The sequence below is a fragment of the Abrus precatorius genome, unplaced genomic scaffold, assembly GCF_003935025.1.
Source record: "Abrus precatorius isolate BTA unplaced genomic scaffold, Abrus_2018 Scaffold1, whole genome shotgun sequence".
NCBI lineage: Eukaryota > Viridiplantae > Streptophyta > Magnoliopsida > Fabales > Fabaceae > Abrus > Abrus precatorius.
In genome coordinates this window covers 474,836-494,661 of record NW_020874291.1, presented here as the reverse complement: position 1 = coordinate 494,661, position 19,826 = coordinate 474,836, and the positions used below count along the sequence as shown (strand labels likewise).

The window sequence follows — 19,826 nt, the reverse complement described above, 5'->3', positions numbered from 1 at the left end:
TTTTCTGAAAGCGCAGTATGCTGATTGCCATCACCCCTAACTTTGCTAATTTAAAAAAAAAAATCATTTGGATTGAAATTACAATTTCTTTTACCTTAAAAAAAAAATGAGAACTTAAAGTTGTGTTACTTTTATTTGCATGTTATACTATAGTAACAACATCCCTCTAACAAAACGTTAATAACTCAACCATTAAACCTTTCTAACATACAAATTACCGTTTTATTTTTCCCTCCGACGAATTCTCTTCACCCTTGTTGTCTCCATAAACCCTATCCATATTGTACCACGTAAAAGACACGCCAAAGACTTCTTCAAAATGCACCCTCTAACCCTCCTACAATCTCTCACTATCAATACCTTCCTCTAATTTCATCAACTTTCCAAGCTGTGAATAAACTAAACTACCCATTTTGACACCCTTGAACTTTTTTCTTTTTTTTTTTTCTATTTTTTATTTTTCCAATGTACTCCTTTTAGTATTTCCTCTCTTCCAACAATCTTTCTTTCAACACCAAAACCCAATATTCACCAATCACCACCCTTCCCATTTCCACCCTATATTTCTCTATCTCTCTCTTTTTTCTTTTCTTTTTTTCTCTTTCCTTTGTAATATTTTGATAATACTTTTTTAGTTTTTCCTCCCTCCCTTCCTCCATGGGCAACTGTTGCTCTCAGGGGCCCGCCGATGCTCCGGAAGCGGCCGGGAATGCCGCTGTGGACGACAAGGAAGAGACAAACCAACAAGGTAGCAACCATGACAACAACAATGATAACGATGAGCCTTCAACAAACCCCACTACCCCACCATCAACCTCAAAGCCACCGTCCTTGAAATCACCACCCTCCACGAAACCCTCAAAACCGGCCGCCATTGGCCCTGTCCTCGGCCGGCCAATGGAGGACGTGAGAGCGACGTACACCATTGGGAAAGAGCTCGGAAGAGGCCAATTCGGTGTAACACATTTGTGCACACACAAAGCAACTGGTCAACAATTTGCATGCAAAACTATTGCAAAGAGGAAGCTTGTGAACAAGGAGGACATAGAAGATGTGAGAAGAGAGGTACAAATCATGCACCACTTAACGGGTCAACCTAACATTGTGGAACTTAAAGGTGCATATGAGGATAAACAAACGGTGTATTTGGTCATGGAATTGTGTGCGGGTGGTGAACTTTTTGATCGTATCATTGCTAAGGGACATTACACTGAGCGTGCTGCGGCTTCATTGTTGAGAACCATTGTGCAAATAGTTTACACTTTTCATGGAATGGGGGTCATTCATAGAGATCTTAAGCCCGAGAATTTCCTCTTGTTGAATAAGGATGAAAATGCACCCCTCAAGGCCACCGATTTTGGTCTATCCGTTTTTTATAAAGAAGGTTTCTTCAATTCTGTTCATCTCTATTCTTTTTCTTTCTCAAAATTTTCACCTCTTTTTTTTTTTTTTTTAATCTTATTCTCTTTATTAATTAATTCTAACATGAGAGTTCATTTCCGTTCAAGAGGTAACACTAAAAATTTGTAGTGTATAAATTTTTAAGGGACTTTTCTTAAGTTAGAAAAACTATTTTAAAATTGAGTACAATGATAATTTTGTTAGCTTGAGTTATCAAAATAATTTTATTTTATTTGTAAATTATGATAGCATATTTTAAAAGCAATTTTTATAAAAAATTTTTTTTTTTCTAGCAAAAGAAAAAAAACTTAAGCAAATGCAGTTTAACATATGACTAATTAATAATGGTTGTTTCGGTGTACTGCGTCTCTTGTTCTTAACTGAGATTGATAACTCGTGTTTTTAACGCAAGAGTTTAATAAGATACTTGTTTTCCAAGTTTCATTTAAAGAAATTTGCGTTAAAATTAACATTAGAATCTTGGTGATTAAGAAACTGATTAATATATATATATATATAGAATCTGAATTCTTTATATGGAACATGAAGCTAATTTTAATAGCATATTTATGCTTTTAACAGGAGAGACGTTCAAAGACATTGTTGGTAGTGCATATTACATTGCTCCTGAGGTCTTGAAGAGGAAATATGGGCCAGAAGTAGACATATGGAGTGTTGGTGTCATGCTATACATTCTTCTTTGTGGTGCCCCTCCATTTTGGGCAGGTCTATGTTTCATCTTTTCATTTTCAAAGCTACCACTTTATGCTAAACATTGTTTTGAAGAACAAGGAGATATCATTACATGTTTTCAATTGTGGATATGGTTAAGATTGCAATTTCATAACAAATAATTAAATTGTGATTATAATTTGGGTTGTTAAACCAAACTTGCACATGATCTTATCATCTACAATTTTAACATGAGAAAATTCATTCTTGTTGTAGAAGAGAGAAGATTCTCACATGTGACATGATAAATTATGTGCAAGTTTTTGTATTTTCTGCATTTATTGATTTATTTTTATAAGGTCCCACTTATTTCATATTCATCAAGAGTAAGATGATACATTTTCCCCTAAATAACTTTATTCTAAAATTTATGTTATATATATGCATAGTTTGAAATTGAAAATATGCACTGTTTTGGCAGAATCTGAACATGGTATCTTCAATGCCATCCTAAAAGGCCACATAGACTTTACAAGCGATCCGTGGCCTTCAATTTCACCTGCAGCAAAAGATCTTGTAAGGAACATGTTGAATTCAGACCCCAAACAAAGACTTACAGCACAGGAAGTTTTAAGTAAGTCTTTTTATCCACTGTTTTTGCTTCACATTCAATTCTTTTTCTAAAATAATGCTTTAAATTCATCTACCGATTTATAATTAAATAATGAAATCAATTCTAATTAGTAATAAACAATGAACTCGTTTGTTAAAAACAGATCATCCATGGATCAAGGAGGATGGAGAAGCACCAGATAAACCACTTGACAATGCTGTATTGAATAGGCTCAAACAATTCAGAGCAATGAACCAATTCAAGAAAGTTGCTCTAAGGGTATACTATCTTTGTGGATTAATTCTTATGAAGATTTTTCTTTAATACCTTTTACAAAACTTTCACTTCAGTCCCAAACTTTGTTAAACATAGTAAAATATCACTTTTCTCGAACACTAAGGACTAATTGAATTATATTTTGTAACGTAAAATGTCAAGGACTAGAAGTTTTGTGAAGTAAAGAAGTAGAATCTCAACACATAATGTTAGGAACTAAAAACCAAGTTTATTCAACTCATTTTATCAATTGAAGATCTTATTTATGAAATAATATCATGATTTAACAACATTTTAAGAAAGTGTATGAGCAAAGAAACATAACTTACAAAATGAATATAGGTTATTGCTGGATGTCTATCGGAAGAAGAAATCATGGGGTTGAAGGAAATGTTTAGGGGGATGGACACTGACAACAGTGGAACCATTACAATTGAAGAGCTCAAGCAAGGTCTTGCAAAGCAAGGAACAAAGCTAACAGAACAAGAAGTTAAGCAATTAATGGAAGCTGTAAGTTATCTTTCTCGCCAATTTTTTATGCAACCAAAAATTCAAAACACCAACACATTGAATTTCTCATTTTTCTACAAATTACAGGCTGATGCTGATGGCAATGGAACCATAGATTATGACGAATTCATCACAGCAACAATGCACATGAACCGAATGAACAGAGAAGAACATCTTTACACTGCCTTCCAATACTTTGATAAAGATAACAGCGGGTAAAAAAAATTAACTAGATGGAATATATATGCAGGGAACCCCTTTGTAAATTTACTTGCTGAGTTATAAAAATCAAGGTTCTAATTTCAATTTCTATGCCACATAAATCAGGTTCATTACCACTGAAGAACTAGAACAAGCTCTCCGTGAATATAACATGCATGATGGCAGGGACATCAAGGAAATCCTTCAAGAAGTTGATGGAGATAATGTAAGTGCTTCACTCAATTAATTTCATTTTATAGTACTTAAAGAAATTACTTCCATGTGGGAACGGATCCTGGGTTTTAAATTGTGATTATGGTTGGAATTGTGATTGTGTCACAATCCTTGATATTGCAAAACGTTGTACATTTGTTGCTGTTGTGGCCGCAATTGCAATCACAATTCAATTCTAAATAGGTAGTATTTATTTAATGTTTATTAGATAAAATAGATAGATACAATATAAAATAAGTAGATTTATTTATCTCTGTATATTTAATAAACATGGTTAGTAACTATTAATGTCACATTGTACAGGATGGGCGCATTAACTATGATGAGTTTGCGGCAATGATGAGAAAAGGAAACCCTGAAGCTATGACTAAGAAGAGGCGTGATTCATTGCCATTGGTTTAGTGAGGGAATTGTGAAGGAACATATTTAAAAGGGTACATCTGCTTCAGCCCAATGGTTTTCTTCGGTGGAAAAGCTAATGGCTGAATGAATGATCATGGATTGCGTTGCATCATATATGTAGCTTTGTTGGTTGAAAAGGGATATAGGTGAGGAATGGGACAAAGGGTGGAAACTAAAATGTTTAAAGAAAAAAAATTGGGCGGGAGGGGGGGGAAGGAAACAACTAAACTGACCTTTGAGAAATGTGAAGGTAATATGCTAGGTGTTTGGTTGGTCAACATTTTTTTTTCCTTATACCTTTTCCTTTCCTGTGAAAAATTGTAACAAGTCATGTACTCATATATTTCTGGTCACATAATTAGGAATTTAAAAAAGGGTATTCGTTTATTTACTATTTCCTTTTCAATAATACTAGCTAGCATAAATAATTATTAGGTTTCATATATTTTACTGAGTTAATGACGATCATGATTACAGGAAACTATATGTGCATTTCTTGGAGTTTCGTTAGTTTTCAATGTTATATATGATTCTTAATTAGTTCTGAATTCATCATGTACCAGAACTTAATGGCTTGCTAGTCTTCACATGGGTCAATTTGTTAGGCTACATGATAAAGATTTTGAGGAGTTTATTGAGAGTTTATAAAATTAATTTGGATCTCATAAGTTTTCTTCTAAATTCTTACAGAAAAAAAAATTAATTTAATTTATTCTAATAAATTTTATGATTAAATTTTGTCATATATATGATAAAATTTATTAAATAAAAACTTAATTAAACTTTTTATTAAATATATATCTAAGAAATGAACACAAATTACCACACTATTATTAACAGAACCTCATAATTTTTTGTTCTGTTTTTTATTTAAATTGGCTAGAATCAAAATTCATCTTGAAAAGGATGATCAGTTTTGAAGGAAATAAAATGTAGAATCCCTCATATTTTTTCTGCTCATAAATGGACAAAAGCAGAAGAGAAACAAAAGAAAAGTATTACATATAGACTGAATCTGTATTTGACTAAAATAGAAGATGTAACTCCTAATTATAATGTGTGTAAATGATGTTACACATACGTACTTATTCAAGCTTATTACATATATGGACTAAATTCAAGCTTTGTTTACATATATCTAAGTTAATATTGCTCTTATTCAAGCTTTGTTTACATATATTTGCATGGTATCAAACATAAGCATCTGGCACCAACCGAGGGCTAACCATAGCTGACACAGGCACAGCCTTTTGCAAAGTGAATCCAAAACCCTCATCCATGTTGAGCTCTACCCCATTTGGCAAATTCCAATTAAAGGAGTGCACCAAAGTGCCCAAAATGTATTCAATCAGAACAATAGCCATTTTATACCCTACACAAATTCTCCTTCCAGCCCCAAAAGGAATCAACTCAAAATCAACTCCACTAGGATCGATTTTTGCATTCTTCCCACTTAAAAATCTCTCTGGATTGAACTCTAATGGGTTGGCCCACACATTGGGGTCTCTCCCTATGGCCCATATGTTAACATTTAACCTGGTGTTCTTAGGGATGTAGTAGCCATTAACTTGGCATGCTTCTGTTGCCACCCTAGGAACACCAAGAGGTGTTGATGGGTGCATCCTATATGTCTCCTTGCAAATTGCTTGAAGGTACGGTAATTTAGGCAGGTCAGATTCAACAAGTAGTCTTTGCCTTCCTATCACTTCATCCATCTCTTTCTGTGCCCTCATCATGATGCTTGGATTTTTCAACATTTCAGCTAGTGCCCATTCTATGATGCTAGTTGATGTGTCTGTTCCTGCAGTGAAGAAATCCTATATAGCAAAGAAGATATCTTTATGGTTAGAACAACAAAATGATACTATGAGTATGCAAAGTTTAATGAAATTCAAAGTCTTTATATACATTTTTGTTTAGTTATAGTGCTTGTGCATATTGGTTTAAGACACGTAGCTATGACTATGCTAAACTTGATGAAAATTGATCTCTTTTGAGACAATTTTGTTTTACATGCATCTACGTGGGAAGAATAGTAACAAGTAGACAAACAAAGTTGAACTTTGAATAGTGAATGTTGACAATATTAGATGTTGAATTTGAATTTCGATTTAAGAAATTTCTCATTTGAACTGTATAATAATCGTTACACTACTTTCCAGGCAATAAAAACTTATTTTCTATTGGTCATTTATTTTATCAACTTTTAAAGTACATATTATATTTACAGAAAAGATAAATAATAAAGAAATGAGTAACGAAATAACACAAATCTACGTGCAGAAGTTTTATTGGATATAAATTTCCTACTTCAACCCCATCATGTGTCGTCACTTACTCATCACGTAAAAGATTTGTGCCTATTTAAGAAATATAAAAAATTAAAATTATTTCTTTTTTTATTATATATATATATATATATATAAAAAGAATATTTTTATACTAATATAAGTTTAAAAATTTTTATATTTAATTTAATTTTTTTATTTAACTTATATCTAATGGGTTATAATTTATTACTTTATTAATTGTTATATGTACTAAATTAAATATAAATTTTTTTAAATTTATACTAAAATAAAATTTTGTTCTTTTTTTTTATATATATACTGTTAGAGTAGTTCAAGATAATACTAAAAATTCTTGTTTCTCTTAATCTCTCTCAAACCATCTTCTTTTCACAGATTATACGTCATAGAGTATACTTTTCTTGATGTTCAACAGTTTTTATCGGTAATGTTGCAATCAATGACGTCACACATATCTAAAATGGTTAAGTTTAGTATAAGTAATTAATTCAATTTGCGATTGATCATAAATATATTGGAAGTTTCATAAGTTTTTAATAGAAATGCAACCAGGATGATGCAACTCTTGTATTAATTTATTTTTATAGTGAATCATGATTATCTAAATGTGTTCATATGACAACTGTACTTACTTTGGAAAGGTCATATAAGTAGCACAAAATTAAATAGACAATTAAAAAAAGTAAGACTATAGAGGAGAGTTAAATAAAGTTGGGGTGAAATAGACAGGTACCAATAGTAGAGCCTTAACGTTTGACAAACTCAGTCTCTCTTCTTCTGAGTAAGATTCTCCATTTGCCATCACAATGTCAAGAAAATCTGGGTTCTCCTTACGCTCATGAGAAGACTTTACATGATCCTCAACAATCTTGGTTAAGAAAACATCAAACTTCTTATGCAACCTTCTCATCTTACCCACCACACCTTGCAAGTCCATCCAAGCAATGCATGGTACAAAATCACCAATGTTACCCACAGTTATGGTCATGAATTCCACCACCATCTCCTTAAACTCCTTAGACTTTGATCCTTTATTTGAAAATATTCGGTGGCTAATTATCACTTGGCTCACCATATTTGTAATTGCACAACTCAACAAGTCACTCACTTCAACTGGTTCCCCTTGTTTGGCACACTCATGCATGGCTCTTATCATGTGTTTTACCTCACTTGATCTCACATAGGCCCAATCTTGAAGGGCCTTTCCACCAACCACGTGCTTGGTTATTAGTTTCCTCATGAGCTTCCATTTGGGCCCATACTCAGCAAAAACTAGGTCTTGTGAATTGTAGCCCATCTCGACTGAACCTGTAATTATGGGCCTGTTTGAGAAACTATGGTCTAGGGTTTTGAAGAATGCTTTGGCTGCATCTGGGCTTGACACTACCACAGTATCACAAGTGCCCATTTTGAAGAACATGATGGGCCCAAATTTCTTAGCCATGTTTGCGAGTGTGACATGAGGCATGGCACCCAAGAGTGGTAAAACACCAAGAATTGGCCATCCTCTTGGGCCTGGTGGGAGATTTTGAGAACCACTTTTGATGATTAAGCGAATTGAAAAGTGTGAGATGAATAAGATGAGAAATGCAACACCAATTTCTTTGAGAAGGAACGCATCAATAGTCATGTTTTGTAATTGAATTGATGTTTAGGTTATAGTCATGTTCTGTAATTGAATTGATGCTAAGCTTATGCTAGAATGTTGTTTATATATATATAGAGATAGAGATGAATAAGTGGATGCTAAGTGGCATGTTAGATGTGGCAGTAGTGTTAGGTGCTTAGGTGGGTTCACGTGAACACGTCATAGTGTACATTCAATGCAAAATACGATGTTAAATATATTACTTGTCTTTCTCATGTTAACCTCATACTTCATTGAAATTGTTGATCACGAAAAAAGAACAATACGTGGTGGAAATTTGCTAAACCTTGCACGTAAGTGTAAGAGGGTCCAAAGTGAAAAAAGAAAAAAAAATTACATCCATGTATTCTTATTTATTAGGATAATTATTATTTTAACTTTTAAAATAAATTAATTTACATAACTTAATATATTCTGATATGCTTGATGTTATATATTGTCCCATGACAAAATACAATTTACTATTCTTATGTAAATAGAATTTTAAGTTTGAGAGTCTTAAATATTTGAAATTGAATTAATTAAAATATAAAGTGCGTTCTAATAAATATACAAATTAATATAGTTTAAAAACTTTTATTTTCAAAATTAGCTCATTAAATTAAATAAAGATTTTTTTTTTTGGCGGGGGGTTATTTTCATTAATTTAAAATTTAGAACCATCTTTATACGTTATAAAAAAATATTATATATCAATTGACAAAAAAGTTTGCATTAGAATTGTCTCTATTGATATAAAACTTGATTGAAAAAAATTATATAAACACAACAGATTTATACTAACAATACGACGTGACACAAAAAATTATTAGTATAAATCTAGAATATTCATATTCAAACAATTTAGTTGACAGACTATACTAGCTCAGGCAAATTCAATAACTAATTGTTAGAATACTCATTTGCAACTTTAGTCTTCATAATATACCAAATATAAAATATTCAAATAAAAATACCAAATGCAATATATAAAATATAATGAAAGTTTTTATTTATTTATTTTATATATGTTTTTTCTTTATAATTTTGAAGAGATTAAAAATAATATTATATATTTATTTTTTTTAATTGTTAAATAAAATTTTGAAGTGAAAGACTTAATTTAAACAATTAAAAATTTAAAGAACTAGCAAGGAATTAAAATGTTGAATAAGTATAATTAAGTCTTGTTTATACTAACAATACGACGTCTATTATATTTGTGTTAATAACTTGAAATCTAGAAAACTTGAACGTAAGCAGTTTTATAAATTATGAAGACTAAAGTTGCAAATGAGTATTCTAACAATTAGTTATTGAATTTGCCTGAGCTAGTATAGTCTGTCAACTAAATTGTTTGAATATGAATATTCTAGATTTATACTAATAATTTTTTGTGTCACGTCGTATTGTTAGTATAAATCTATTGAGTAAAAGTAAAAGTATAATTAAGCTTTCATAATCCAATACCTAAGCTTGTTAGTATTTAATTTTCTATTGTAATAATGTTAAACACCTTTTTGTCATCAATCCTATAATTTTTAATTATTTCTTAACCATTGCAACGGGAAGTAATAATCACCAAGCATCATTTAAAGCAAGAAAAAAAAATATTATACACATAAGCTATGGTAATTACAACCATCATGCTTTAGAAAATCAATGCATATCCCTTTCAAGAGGCCCAAAATAATATTACTAGTCTCAAACGTTTATGCAACTTCTCTCTTCCTTAAAGGGTGCACTTGCATCTTCAAAAATCATCACATAACATCTTTAATTTATTACTCTGGGATCAGCAGCCTTAAACTATTTTTCTACCATTAAGAGTCCCCAACACTTTAAAAACACAGTTGCCATGTCTCAGTTATTTTGATGACATATCTGCAAAAAAAAGTCACATTGCATGATTATATGGTAAAACAATGACAGATGCGAGATAACAAAAAATTGCTGTGTTAATAATATTACAAATATGACATGGTAACTACTGCCATATGTGACTGCTGCCTATGTTGATGAGGAATATCATAATAGGCAACCCCTCAAAGCATTAATGATAAATTATTCAATATAATTATTGATTTAAAGGATTGTAATTTTATTACAAAGAAATAAAATGTAAATGATTGCCTTCATTCCTGTGACCTCCTCTAATTATTGAAATTGGACAAGATTCATCTTTTTCCAATAGTCAAACACAGGTCTTGAAAACTCTTCTGCATCCTCATAGATCCACAATTTCCTCCTTGTACGAGTTAAGGCCACATATAGCTGTTTCAACTCAGAGCACAAGACATTATGTTTGGAATCATTAAAATTTGGCATTAATTTAACGTGAGTTCTTGAGTCCAACATATGCTTTTCCTTCATGTACTCGTATACAACCCCCCATCTCCTTTTCAAAGGTGAAGAAGCAAAAAAGTTGTACAGCAATACATCCTAAAAAAATGCCAAAAGAAGACAATGAGAACGATACCGTTTTGAGAATAAACAAAAAGATTTAAAAGAAGTTAAACCAATCAAATCCTCTTGTGACAACAACCTGAAATTCATGGCCCTTGCACTCTAAAATGGTTAAAACAAACGCTTGGTTTCCAACAATTTGCATGATTTTCTCTCTAGCAGAATTATCTCTTACCAAAATTACTTTTTCTGCCCCATATATCCCATTATTCTTACCCTTGCTTCTACTTTCTCCAAAAGTTGTTAGAATTGAAGCACCTCTATTTCTAGATTCCATCACAATTGGGACTTCCCCATATAACAAACTTGTTTCCACTTTCAACATGTCAATAGAATGAGGGAAAAAGTGAAACAAAAGCTCAATGATACTTTGGGACAATTTCAGCACCTTAGCATTAGTGCAAAAGTTGTGACTCAAAACAAAAATATCAGAAATTTGTCCTTTTCCCTTTCTTTTTTCATGGTTCCAACTCGTAGATTCCAGCACAAACTTTTTGTAAAACAGAGACCTTACATCTTGGAATCTAAAATCAATTCCCCTTCCAATAGTCTGTGCTGTATCCCCACAAAAAACAAAACCCTCTTCCACATTTCTGCAGATATGTTTAAACAAAGCAATTTGAGCCATTGTGAGATCTTGTACTTCATCCACATACACAAAGTTCATTTCATCACCTTTGTATCTTTTACTCCTCAGTCTACTGTGGAGATCAACTACAACATCAGCCAAATCAAATTCACCATTATCCATCTTCATTCTTTCATAATTTTGAAAGATATCATATATCATTTCTCTTGTCTTCATGCTCAAAGTTGAAGTGCGGCTTTCAGATGAAGTACAATAGTCGTCACAGCTTAGCCTACCATACTCAGCAGCTTTTGTACCACCTTTTATATGTGACATTATTTCTGTGAACACTTGGTAAGAATCCAACTTCTTGGTTAATTGGGAATTAAAATGTGGCCAATATAATGAATCAAACCTTTCAAAATCCACTTCTTTCTTCATTATGAATGTTTCCAATTCAACTAACCGTTTACCCTTAAGATAAAAACGTCTCTCAAAATAAGAATTTTCCAATGTCCCATCAAGCATCAGCAAAAATTTGCGAAATGTTACCACAAGTGGATATAAATTAAATGGAAGATTATTAAATGAATTTGGGATATTCTTAAATTGTTTTGATGTATTAGTATCATCAATATCTTGATCTAAATTGCTGTCCAGGATGGTGCCTCCTTTACCTAGGGACCTGTATGATGTATGATGTATCCAAAAGAAAATTTATTAAGAATGATTGGTAAGATACAAGTGATGCTGAATTCAATTCAAAGTACGTTAAGACCAATAAAATAATTTCTAGAACTCAGTATGCTAGAAATAAAACCAAATAGTTGAAATGGTCTGACTCAACACTATAACATTTCTTATTAAACAGGAAACAGAAAAACGAAGAAACATTTGAAACAGCATTCCACACTATAATGTAGCTCACTATCAAGCTTCATTTTTTTTTTTTTAGTTATTTATCTAGTCTATGGTCAGGTATTTATATTAGTATTACCATATGAATGACACATCAAATTCTTGACAGAGCACTGATATTTTTCTTTTGTGTTTTCTTTTTCAAAAAAAAAAAAACATTCTGTGAATGTAGGCTTTAATGACATAAAGTCCGTACTTAGAAGCATGTAAAATATTCATATTCAGTTTTTATCATCGCTATATATTTTCTGAAATTAAAGAAAATATAATATATAGCTGTTTCCAAAGGATACAAAGTTTTATGAGAGAAGTTGCATACCTTCTCAAGAGAGAAACATGATGTTGGACCTTTTGACATAGTCCAGGACTCAATGTCACAAATAATTGTCTTAAGACTGGTTTCTCAGCTAGAATATCCTCGGACTCTTCCACATTTGCATAATTATTGGATCCATAGACTTCTTCAACTGCCATATGGTGCAATTTCTCATTTCGAATCAGCTTAGTTATCAGAACTGTGGTTTTGCCAGTACCACTGCGACCGAGTAAAAATGTACTTCGAGGGAAAACAATTATGTTTCTTTGTTCATCATTTACCTCAAATGGCAGATCCACTTCTAAACTATCATGGCCATAAAGCATGTAATCTCTTGAGATGGAGCAATACTTCATCAACAAAATACTCTCCTCAAACTTTAAGTTTTCAGTCTCTTCTTTAGCATTTAAACCATTCTCATTTTCGTTATTATCAACACCCTTAAATTTTTGGATATTGGCAGAAAGTGGCCAGCTCAAAGGTTTTAAAAACACTCGGTACCTGTTCACAAACAAATAAGACTCATATCAGTTAAGTCTAGAATTAAATATTTTAAAACTAATGGATATAAATGGACTCACCCATCATCAGAGCCTTTCTCTTTGCATCTACTGATATATTCATCAGTGTATCCTTTGAATACATTGTCAAGGCGCTTAGCCAATTGTGGGATATCCTCTAAATGTAATATGTCCCATATCTTCAAAACCTGAACATATTTTGAAGCTTTGACTATGTCTATTGAACAAATAACAGAGAGGCCTTCAACCTTGAATTGGTTCAAAATCTGTGATGAATTTTCACAAGACAATTCCACAGTGAACTTTTTAGGTCTCCACCCACTAGAAAGTCTTTCTAGAAGTCTTATGACCATCTTCTTGCTCGACTCTGATCGTAACCTTTTGAATGATCTAAGAAACTTATCAGTAAAATGAACCTGCAAATACATAGGTGGCAATGTTAAGCATATACTTCCCCACCATTCTTTTTTATAAGATACAAATGACTAATTTATCAAGATTAATAAAAAATATTTTTATGTCATAAATTGATAGCAAATTTCAAAAATATCTATAGTAATAAATGAAGAAATTGGTGACTCTTACATTGAATGAATGCATGTATTCATTTAGAAGGCTAAAAAGTGAGTGTCTCGTTAACATAAATCTTACAATAAGGATAAAAAAAACGAGTTATCAACTAATAATTCTGAAAAAAGGGTCTTTGACTATTATAATTAGGACAAAATAATAGTGATAATTGTTTGATATCATTCTTAGACCAAAATAACGACGGTTAACTTCTAGTATACTCTTATTTTAAAGAGTTGTCAAACATTTATTACTTGTTGATTACGCGTAGTGAAGATCAAACATTGATTATGCTAACAAACTTTTTATTAGTAAATTTACCAAGAACAAAAAGTTGTCTACAGTAAAAACAATGAGGACTAATAATTTAATAAAAGAACAATTATAAATAAATCCAGGGTATATATACCTTCCACAATGCATTTTTAAAAAGGACACTATTTGTATCAAGCAAATCATCAAATTGGTCTGACTCTTTCCTAGCATCCAATATAGCTTTAGCCATTTCTTTGACTTCATTGGCATTAAAGAAACAATTACGATTCTTAGCATTAAGCACCACAGCCTTCCAAACATTTTCAGTCTGTGTTAATGTTCTTTCATTCCCCAAAATCCATAAGCAATGCCTAGAAAATATATAAAAAAAAAAAATAGCTTTTCAAATAATATGATACTCAAACAAATAAAACTTCTAAAAATAGATAACTATTAGAGTGAAACATCTACCTAGCCCTTGTAAGAGCAACATTAGTTCTCTGAAGAGAGGAAATGAAGTTTAGAGATGTTCTGTTATTGGTTCTTACAGTGGATAATATGACAACATCTTGCTCACCACCCTGAAAACCATCAATGGATTTCACATTCACAGTAAAACTATCATTGCTTTCATATATCTGTCCAAGTTTCTGTTGAATTGCAACGACTTGACCAGCATAAGGAGACACAATGCCAATGCTGAGTTTTTCATTGGAGCTCAACCATGCTACAAGATGGGATAAACAGCTGTATTTTAGATTTCAAACATCACGTGTTCATAATATATTACAATCTTTATAATTGAAAATTTGAGTCTGATAGATTTTTATTCCTTTCTGGGAAATTATTATCTTATGAGTTTAAATACTGGAACATCATGCTGTTCTATAATATATCAACATTGCACCGTAGAGGTCGTCAATGAAATAGGGTGCTTTTGGAATAGCTTATAAATACCTTATCAAAATAACTTGATTCTTATAAGCTCTTTTAAGATTATTTCAATAAATGCATAGTATATTAGAGACTGAAGAGTAAATACAGTAATTTTGAAAAGTTTCATCTGTAAAAATCTTTTAAGAAGGAACCTTTAGATAGTTTAGTTATTACTTCTTTCTCCATAAAAACTAAACATCAATTATAATTTAGTAAACCATTTAAAAATTTGTATTCGGTACTGAACTCCTTTCAAATTAAGAAATAATGGACAAGAATTTCAAATGTCCGAAAAGGATATCTTATTGTGACTTAAAGTCCTGCACCAAGGACAGAAAAGACAGTTAGAAGCGAAAAAAAAAAATCTAACTTTAAAAATCACAGCCAAAATTTGTACATATTGGCATACCTTCGTGCAAATTCTTTAGTATTGTCATCACAACTGCAACCTCAGCCATATTTTTAAAGCTTCTTCCAGCATCATCAAGCTGTTCTTTTCCTCCAATTATATTTATAAAAGAATAGGGACCAAACATTGGCCCTGGAAGATATTGCTTCCCATAGTAACTTCTTTTAACATTTTCTGCATCCTGAATTTTATTAAAATAGAAATATGAATTTGGAAATGCACTTATTTGTGGGTGCATCCTATGTTGCGTGTTGAGAAAATGCTTTGGGTAACCTAACGAACTCAATCTCTGAAATAAGCTTCTCGCAAAACCAGCTTCAAAAGAAACCTTGTACACAAAAAGAATACGCACAAATGTAAATTAGCGATAGAGGAAAATTGGGGATGAACAATAAAAAAGAAAGAACAATTACTATATGCTTTATAGTGGCTACATACATTGCTTCTAACCATGGATGGTAGTTGACATTCATCACCAACAAGAATGGCATGGCTTATTCCTGGAAGTAGCAGAGGTATTAATGATTCACACTCTTTTAACTGTGAAGCTTCATCTATCACCAAAATGTTCAGCGGCTTCATGGTTAAAGAGTGCAGCTTATAAGAACCAGATGTTGTGGAAAAAATCAATGATGAATTTTGGAAACAAAACTCTCTGATTGAATCTTTAACAGTTCTTAAAGGTTTTGTCAACATAAGTCCCTCAAGTGAATCTTTAACAGTTCTTAAAGCAGTTAGGCATTCAGTTTTCTTCTTGTAAAACTGGTATTCAGGCAAAATCTCTTGAAACAACAAGTCTTGAAATGACTCAAGTGCCTCACTTAAGCTCACTAAATTCCAATAGTTATGTTCCAGCAAGTGACACATGGCTACATGCTTACACAAGATAGTAATGCATGATTTTAGTCGCAATGCTGCATAATGAAACCTTTCTGTAAACTGTAGATATGATTTGGCCTTACTCTCCTTTCTCAACTCATCCTCAATGGATTTATGATAATCAGAATCACGATTTTCAAGAAGATCAATCATTGATTTAAAACAAGAAGTCCAACCAGTAGAGGGTGAAAAACACTTTTTAAGCTGTTGCACACGATGATCCAAATATATATCTTCAATATCCTCACCAACTTTCAGCCTCTCATTGTTTCCAAACAATAGCAATTCTCCCATTGAACAGAAAAAGTCACCAGATTCCTTACTGTGCGATTCTTTCAATATTGTTAATACACGTGAAGCCACTTCTTTGATGGCAACATTTGTGGGGGCACATATAAGGACCCTATATTTCATTTTCAATAAGGCAAAAAGTAATGTTCCCAAAGTTCTAGTCTTTCCCGTTCCTGGGGGACCCCATATGATTTTCACAGCAGAGTTGTGATTGCAATTGAGGCCAGAAAAACAAGCACTAATTGCCTTATTTTGAGATTCATTGAGTTCTGATGATAATCTTTGATATGAACAGTCATCCCTTAATGCATCAACCACTAAACCACAACAAGAACATTCCTCAACCTGTTTTCCAACATACATTAGTCAGTTATAGCACTAATTTCAAAATCAATTATTTTAAAGTAACATATAACACAGTTCCCATAAAATTATATGACATTAATTAGGATTTGAGAATCAATTGATCTGGTTTTGGTGTGGTCAGTCTGGTGTCTGAAAGGCATAAAAAAGTGGTAGTAAAAAGAATGAATAGATTGTTCCATTCTACAACAGACATTTTGCATTTAGCAAATCATGAATGTATGTAGGCACCAAGTTAACATTTAATTAAACAATGAATAAAATTTTAATATGCTGTATTAAAAACTATAACACGATAACATAAAATCAATACTTTAAAGCGTGGCATTCTTTTAATTAATCCCTATTTCAATTTTATTCGTTTTCTGTCCTTAAAAATTATAAAAACCGAGGGCTAGTCTAAGGGACTAAAACTGTATCATTCCTAAAACAAATAAACAAAGGCTCAATGGAAAAAAAATAAAAAAATCATTCTCTTAGAAGTTGAAAAACTCTGAAGCTTAAAATTCACTTACCTCATTACTGGTGCATAAAATCTGCTTGACAAGCTTCAAATTACCAGGCATGTGAAGGGCATTCCAAATTCTTCTGTTTGGGCTTACATTTGTCAAGAAAACAAGAAATAGAGATGTATGTCTTAATTCTTTCGGATCAATATTTCTTGATGCCTTAACTTTTAAATAAACAGACATGCTACCACCCTCAAACTCATCTTTTGTCCATACAACTGATACAAAACAACAAGTTCTTCCAAATCTTTCCATGTCTTTTACAGTTTCTGGTTTATAATCGGCCAAAACCAAAACATCACCAGGCAAGGTCTTGTATGGTTCTCCATGATGAGCAAACCTGTTTTTCCAGTTATCAATTTTCAAGTTATAAAGTTTATTTTCCAGTGGTCTTGCCTCCTCTAAACCAATCACTTCTGCATAAGGTGCTTGGTTTATGATCTCCATACTTGAGCATAGTTGTGCTCGAGTTTCTTCTAGTAAAGGGTACACATAAGATCCAAGATAATGATCAATGGACTGGAATGACTGTTCAATCTTTTCTACCTGAAAATCAAGGGTCAATCAAGCTCAAGCCACACATAACTTGTTAAGCAAACCATTAAACTGTAGGCCATGATCATACACTTACATGAAATATGTATATTTTTCCAACAGCTGAAAAAATCCAAAGTTTATTTTTGTTTCAAATAAGTGAAATATACATACGGCTATGCAAAAGCACTTAAGGATTACGAAGAGACAAAGTCACAGAAGCCAAAAAAACCAAGAAAAAGAAGTGTGTTAGCATTTAAACACTCAACATAAGATAAAGCTACACCAAAAAACGAAAAAGAGGTACAGTGATGCTTAAAATAAGATAAAATGCAGAACTAATGCTACTACTAACCTTGTCCTTGTATAGATCCTCATTTGTAATTTCCTGAATTGACCAAGAAAATATAAAACCCATGAAGCCATAATCATCATTCTTGTCCTTCTTCTTACTTGAAGTTTCACCTTCCATCATTCCTTGTTACTCAGTTTACTTGGCAGAACAAAATCACAAAATGCATGCATGAAATGCAGATATAACTACTGATCATAAACCTACTGAGACTAAGAAACAATTTGAAATTTTAACTGCATATTGATCTTTAAGTAACGCCTTTTTGTTTTCCCTGCAGGCTACACACACTCTTTTTGTCTTCTCAACTCAGCATGTCTCTTTATATTACCACTTGACTCTTTGTTTGCTCATATAGTCCTTATTCCATAAAAGAATTTCGTGGGAAAAAGTATAAACTGTTTAACTTCCTTAACTTCATTTAAGTGAAATGGAAAGGAATTTTCAGTTCTTAAAAATGAAGGGTATCGAGAAAATGAAAAGAAAATTTTAATTAAAGTGCCTCTATCCCTCAAACACATTTAACGATATATCCATTCATAAATTCATTTAATAAGTTAAATACACTTAAATTAAATAAAGATGGGATAGTTATTCATTTATCAAGTAATAGTGATTAGATGGTAAATTATGCATTTTCCCAGTTTTGTTGTTGTTGTGTGTTTGGTAAATAAGCATTACCCCTTTAGTATACGAACGTGTGAAGCCTTCAAACGCACAAGCTGATTATAAAAGCTACGACCTTCTTTCTGGAATTCAAATTTTAATGGAATACTACTCTCTTTTTTTTCATATACTAGATTTAATTCATACAATTGTTTTACATAATCTGACTAATCTATAAAATTTCTTATTTTTCCTTTAAACTTTAATTTATGACAAAATTGATAACCTAAAATTTTAAAAGAATATTACCTTCTGCACTTTTAAAATTTTAAAATTTTGATGTTTTTAACGGTATGATCAAATTTCTCTTACTCTTTACCCATTGTATACTTCTATTATTGAAAAAGATCATAAATCTTTAAAAATGATTCCCTAATACTTTTTTTTATAATAACCCACCATTATTGTTGTAAAATAAAAAAAGAGACTTACTTATAAAAGTGAGAATTGCTATTTCCAACAGAAATGTTATTTAAAATTTCTACATAGATAAATAAATAAAACAAATTATACTTTCTCTTCTCTAAACAAACAAATTAGCACAGAGAGATCGTATAATAGATATCCATTTCATTTCTCAGAAAATAATCACAATCACATTAGTAACAACTAATATTTCTAAACATTGAATCAATTATTAAATTGATGAAGAGACTTAGTTCACAATTTATTCATTTAATTAGAATTAAATAATCATTAAACCAATAATAATAATCAAATACATACAATATAAAATTATAATAAATTTAAATAATTAAAAAATAATAGTAAAATATTAAGTGTAAATAAATTCTATAAACATTATTGATTAAATATATAAATATTAACACAAATTAATTAAGAAGTCGACATGAAAAAATCTATATTAAAATATGCAATAAAAAAATAGTGTAGTGACATGAATTGTATTTACTAAGTATTCATAGGAAATGACATTTTACTTTTTTATTATTTTTATAATATCATTCGTCACCTTTTACTGAATAAATATTTATTTATTAAAACAAGACATATATGGACAACAACTA

The 19,826-nt window shown here is 31.5% G+C and overlaps 3 protein-coding genes across 3 annotated transcripts; 1 reads left to right on the top strand and 2 right to left on the bottom strand.

The window, feature by feature from the left end:
• The first annotated feature begins 657 nt into the window (after nucleotides 1-657).
• LOC113857440 (calcium-dependent protein kinase 17-like) lies at nucleotides 658-4,309 on the top strand. The gene is made up of 8 exons (XM_027489334.1): nucleotides 658-1,384; nucleotides 1,984-2,127; nucleotides 2,555-2,707; nucleotides 2,850-2,965; nucleotides 3,305-3,472; nucleotides 3,560-3,687; nucleotides 3,800-3,899; nucleotides 4,211-4,309. The coding sequence occupies exons 1-8, from the start codon at nucleotides 658-660 to the stop codon at nucleotides 4,307-4,309; spliced, it is 1,635 nt and encodes a 544-aa protein (XP_027345135.1).
• Nucleotides 4,310-5,499: 1,190 nt separating this feature from the next.
• On the bottom strand, nucleotides 5,500-8,248 carry LOC113854599 (flavonoid 3',5'-hydroxylase 1-like). Its single transcript, XM_027485699.1, is given in 3 exon segments — nucleotides 5,500-6,152; nucleotides 6,155-6,173; nucleotides 7,352-8,248. Coding segments are annotated over 3 exon segments (1,569 nt in total).
• A 2,154-nt stretch (nucleotides 8,249-10,402) lies between these two features.
• On the bottom strand, nucleotides 10,403-18,252 carry LOC113858327. The gene is made up of 10 exons (XM_027490919.1): nucleotides 18,136-18,252; nucleotides 17,253-17,792; nucleotides 15,643-16,719; nucleotides 15,205-15,532; nucleotides 14,331-14,586; nucleotides 14,014-14,230; nucleotides 13,095-13,450; nucleotides 12,517-13,014; nucleotides 10,791-11,964; nucleotides 10,403-10,687 (listed from the first exon to the last, which is right to left on the bottom strand). Exons 1-10 carry the CDS (start codon nucleotides 18,250-18,252, stop codon nucleotides 10,403-10,405), a joined length of 4,848 nt encoding a protein of 1,615 aa, XP_027346720.1.
• Between the last annotated feature and the right edge of the window lie 1,574 nt (nucleotides 18,253-19,826).

What these genes read in the sequence shown, in the direction of transcription:
- LOC113857440 (XM_027489334.1), top strand. Translation starts at nt 658, where the DNA reads ATGGGCAACTGTTGCTCTCAGGGGCCCGCCGATGCTCCGGAAGCGGCC. An exon ending in TGCCCCTCCATTTTGGGCAG is followed by an intron (nt 2,128 to 2,554) that starts GTCTATGTTTCA and finishes CTGTTTTGGCAG; the next exon opens with AATCTGAACATGGTATCTTC. An exon ending in TTTGATAAAGATAACAGCGG is followed by an intron (nt 3,688 to 3,799) that starts GTAAAAAAAATT and finishes CACATAAATCAG; the next exon opens with GTTCATTACCACTGAAGAAC.
- LOC113858327 (XM_027490919.1), bottom strand. Translation starts at nt 18,252, where the DNA reads ATGGAAGGTGAAACTTCAAGTAAGAAGAAGGACAAGAATGATGATTAT. An exon ending in ACTAAAGAATTTGCACGAAG is followed by an intron (nt 14,587 to 15,204) that starts GTATGCCAATAT and finishes CCCATCTTGTAG; the next exon opens with CATGGTTGAGCTCCAATGAA. An exon ending in GTTGCTCTTACAAGGGCTAG is followed by an intron (nt 14,231 to 14,330) that starts GTAGATGTTTCA and finishes TATATTTTCTAG; the next exon opens with GCATTGCTTATGGATTTTGG.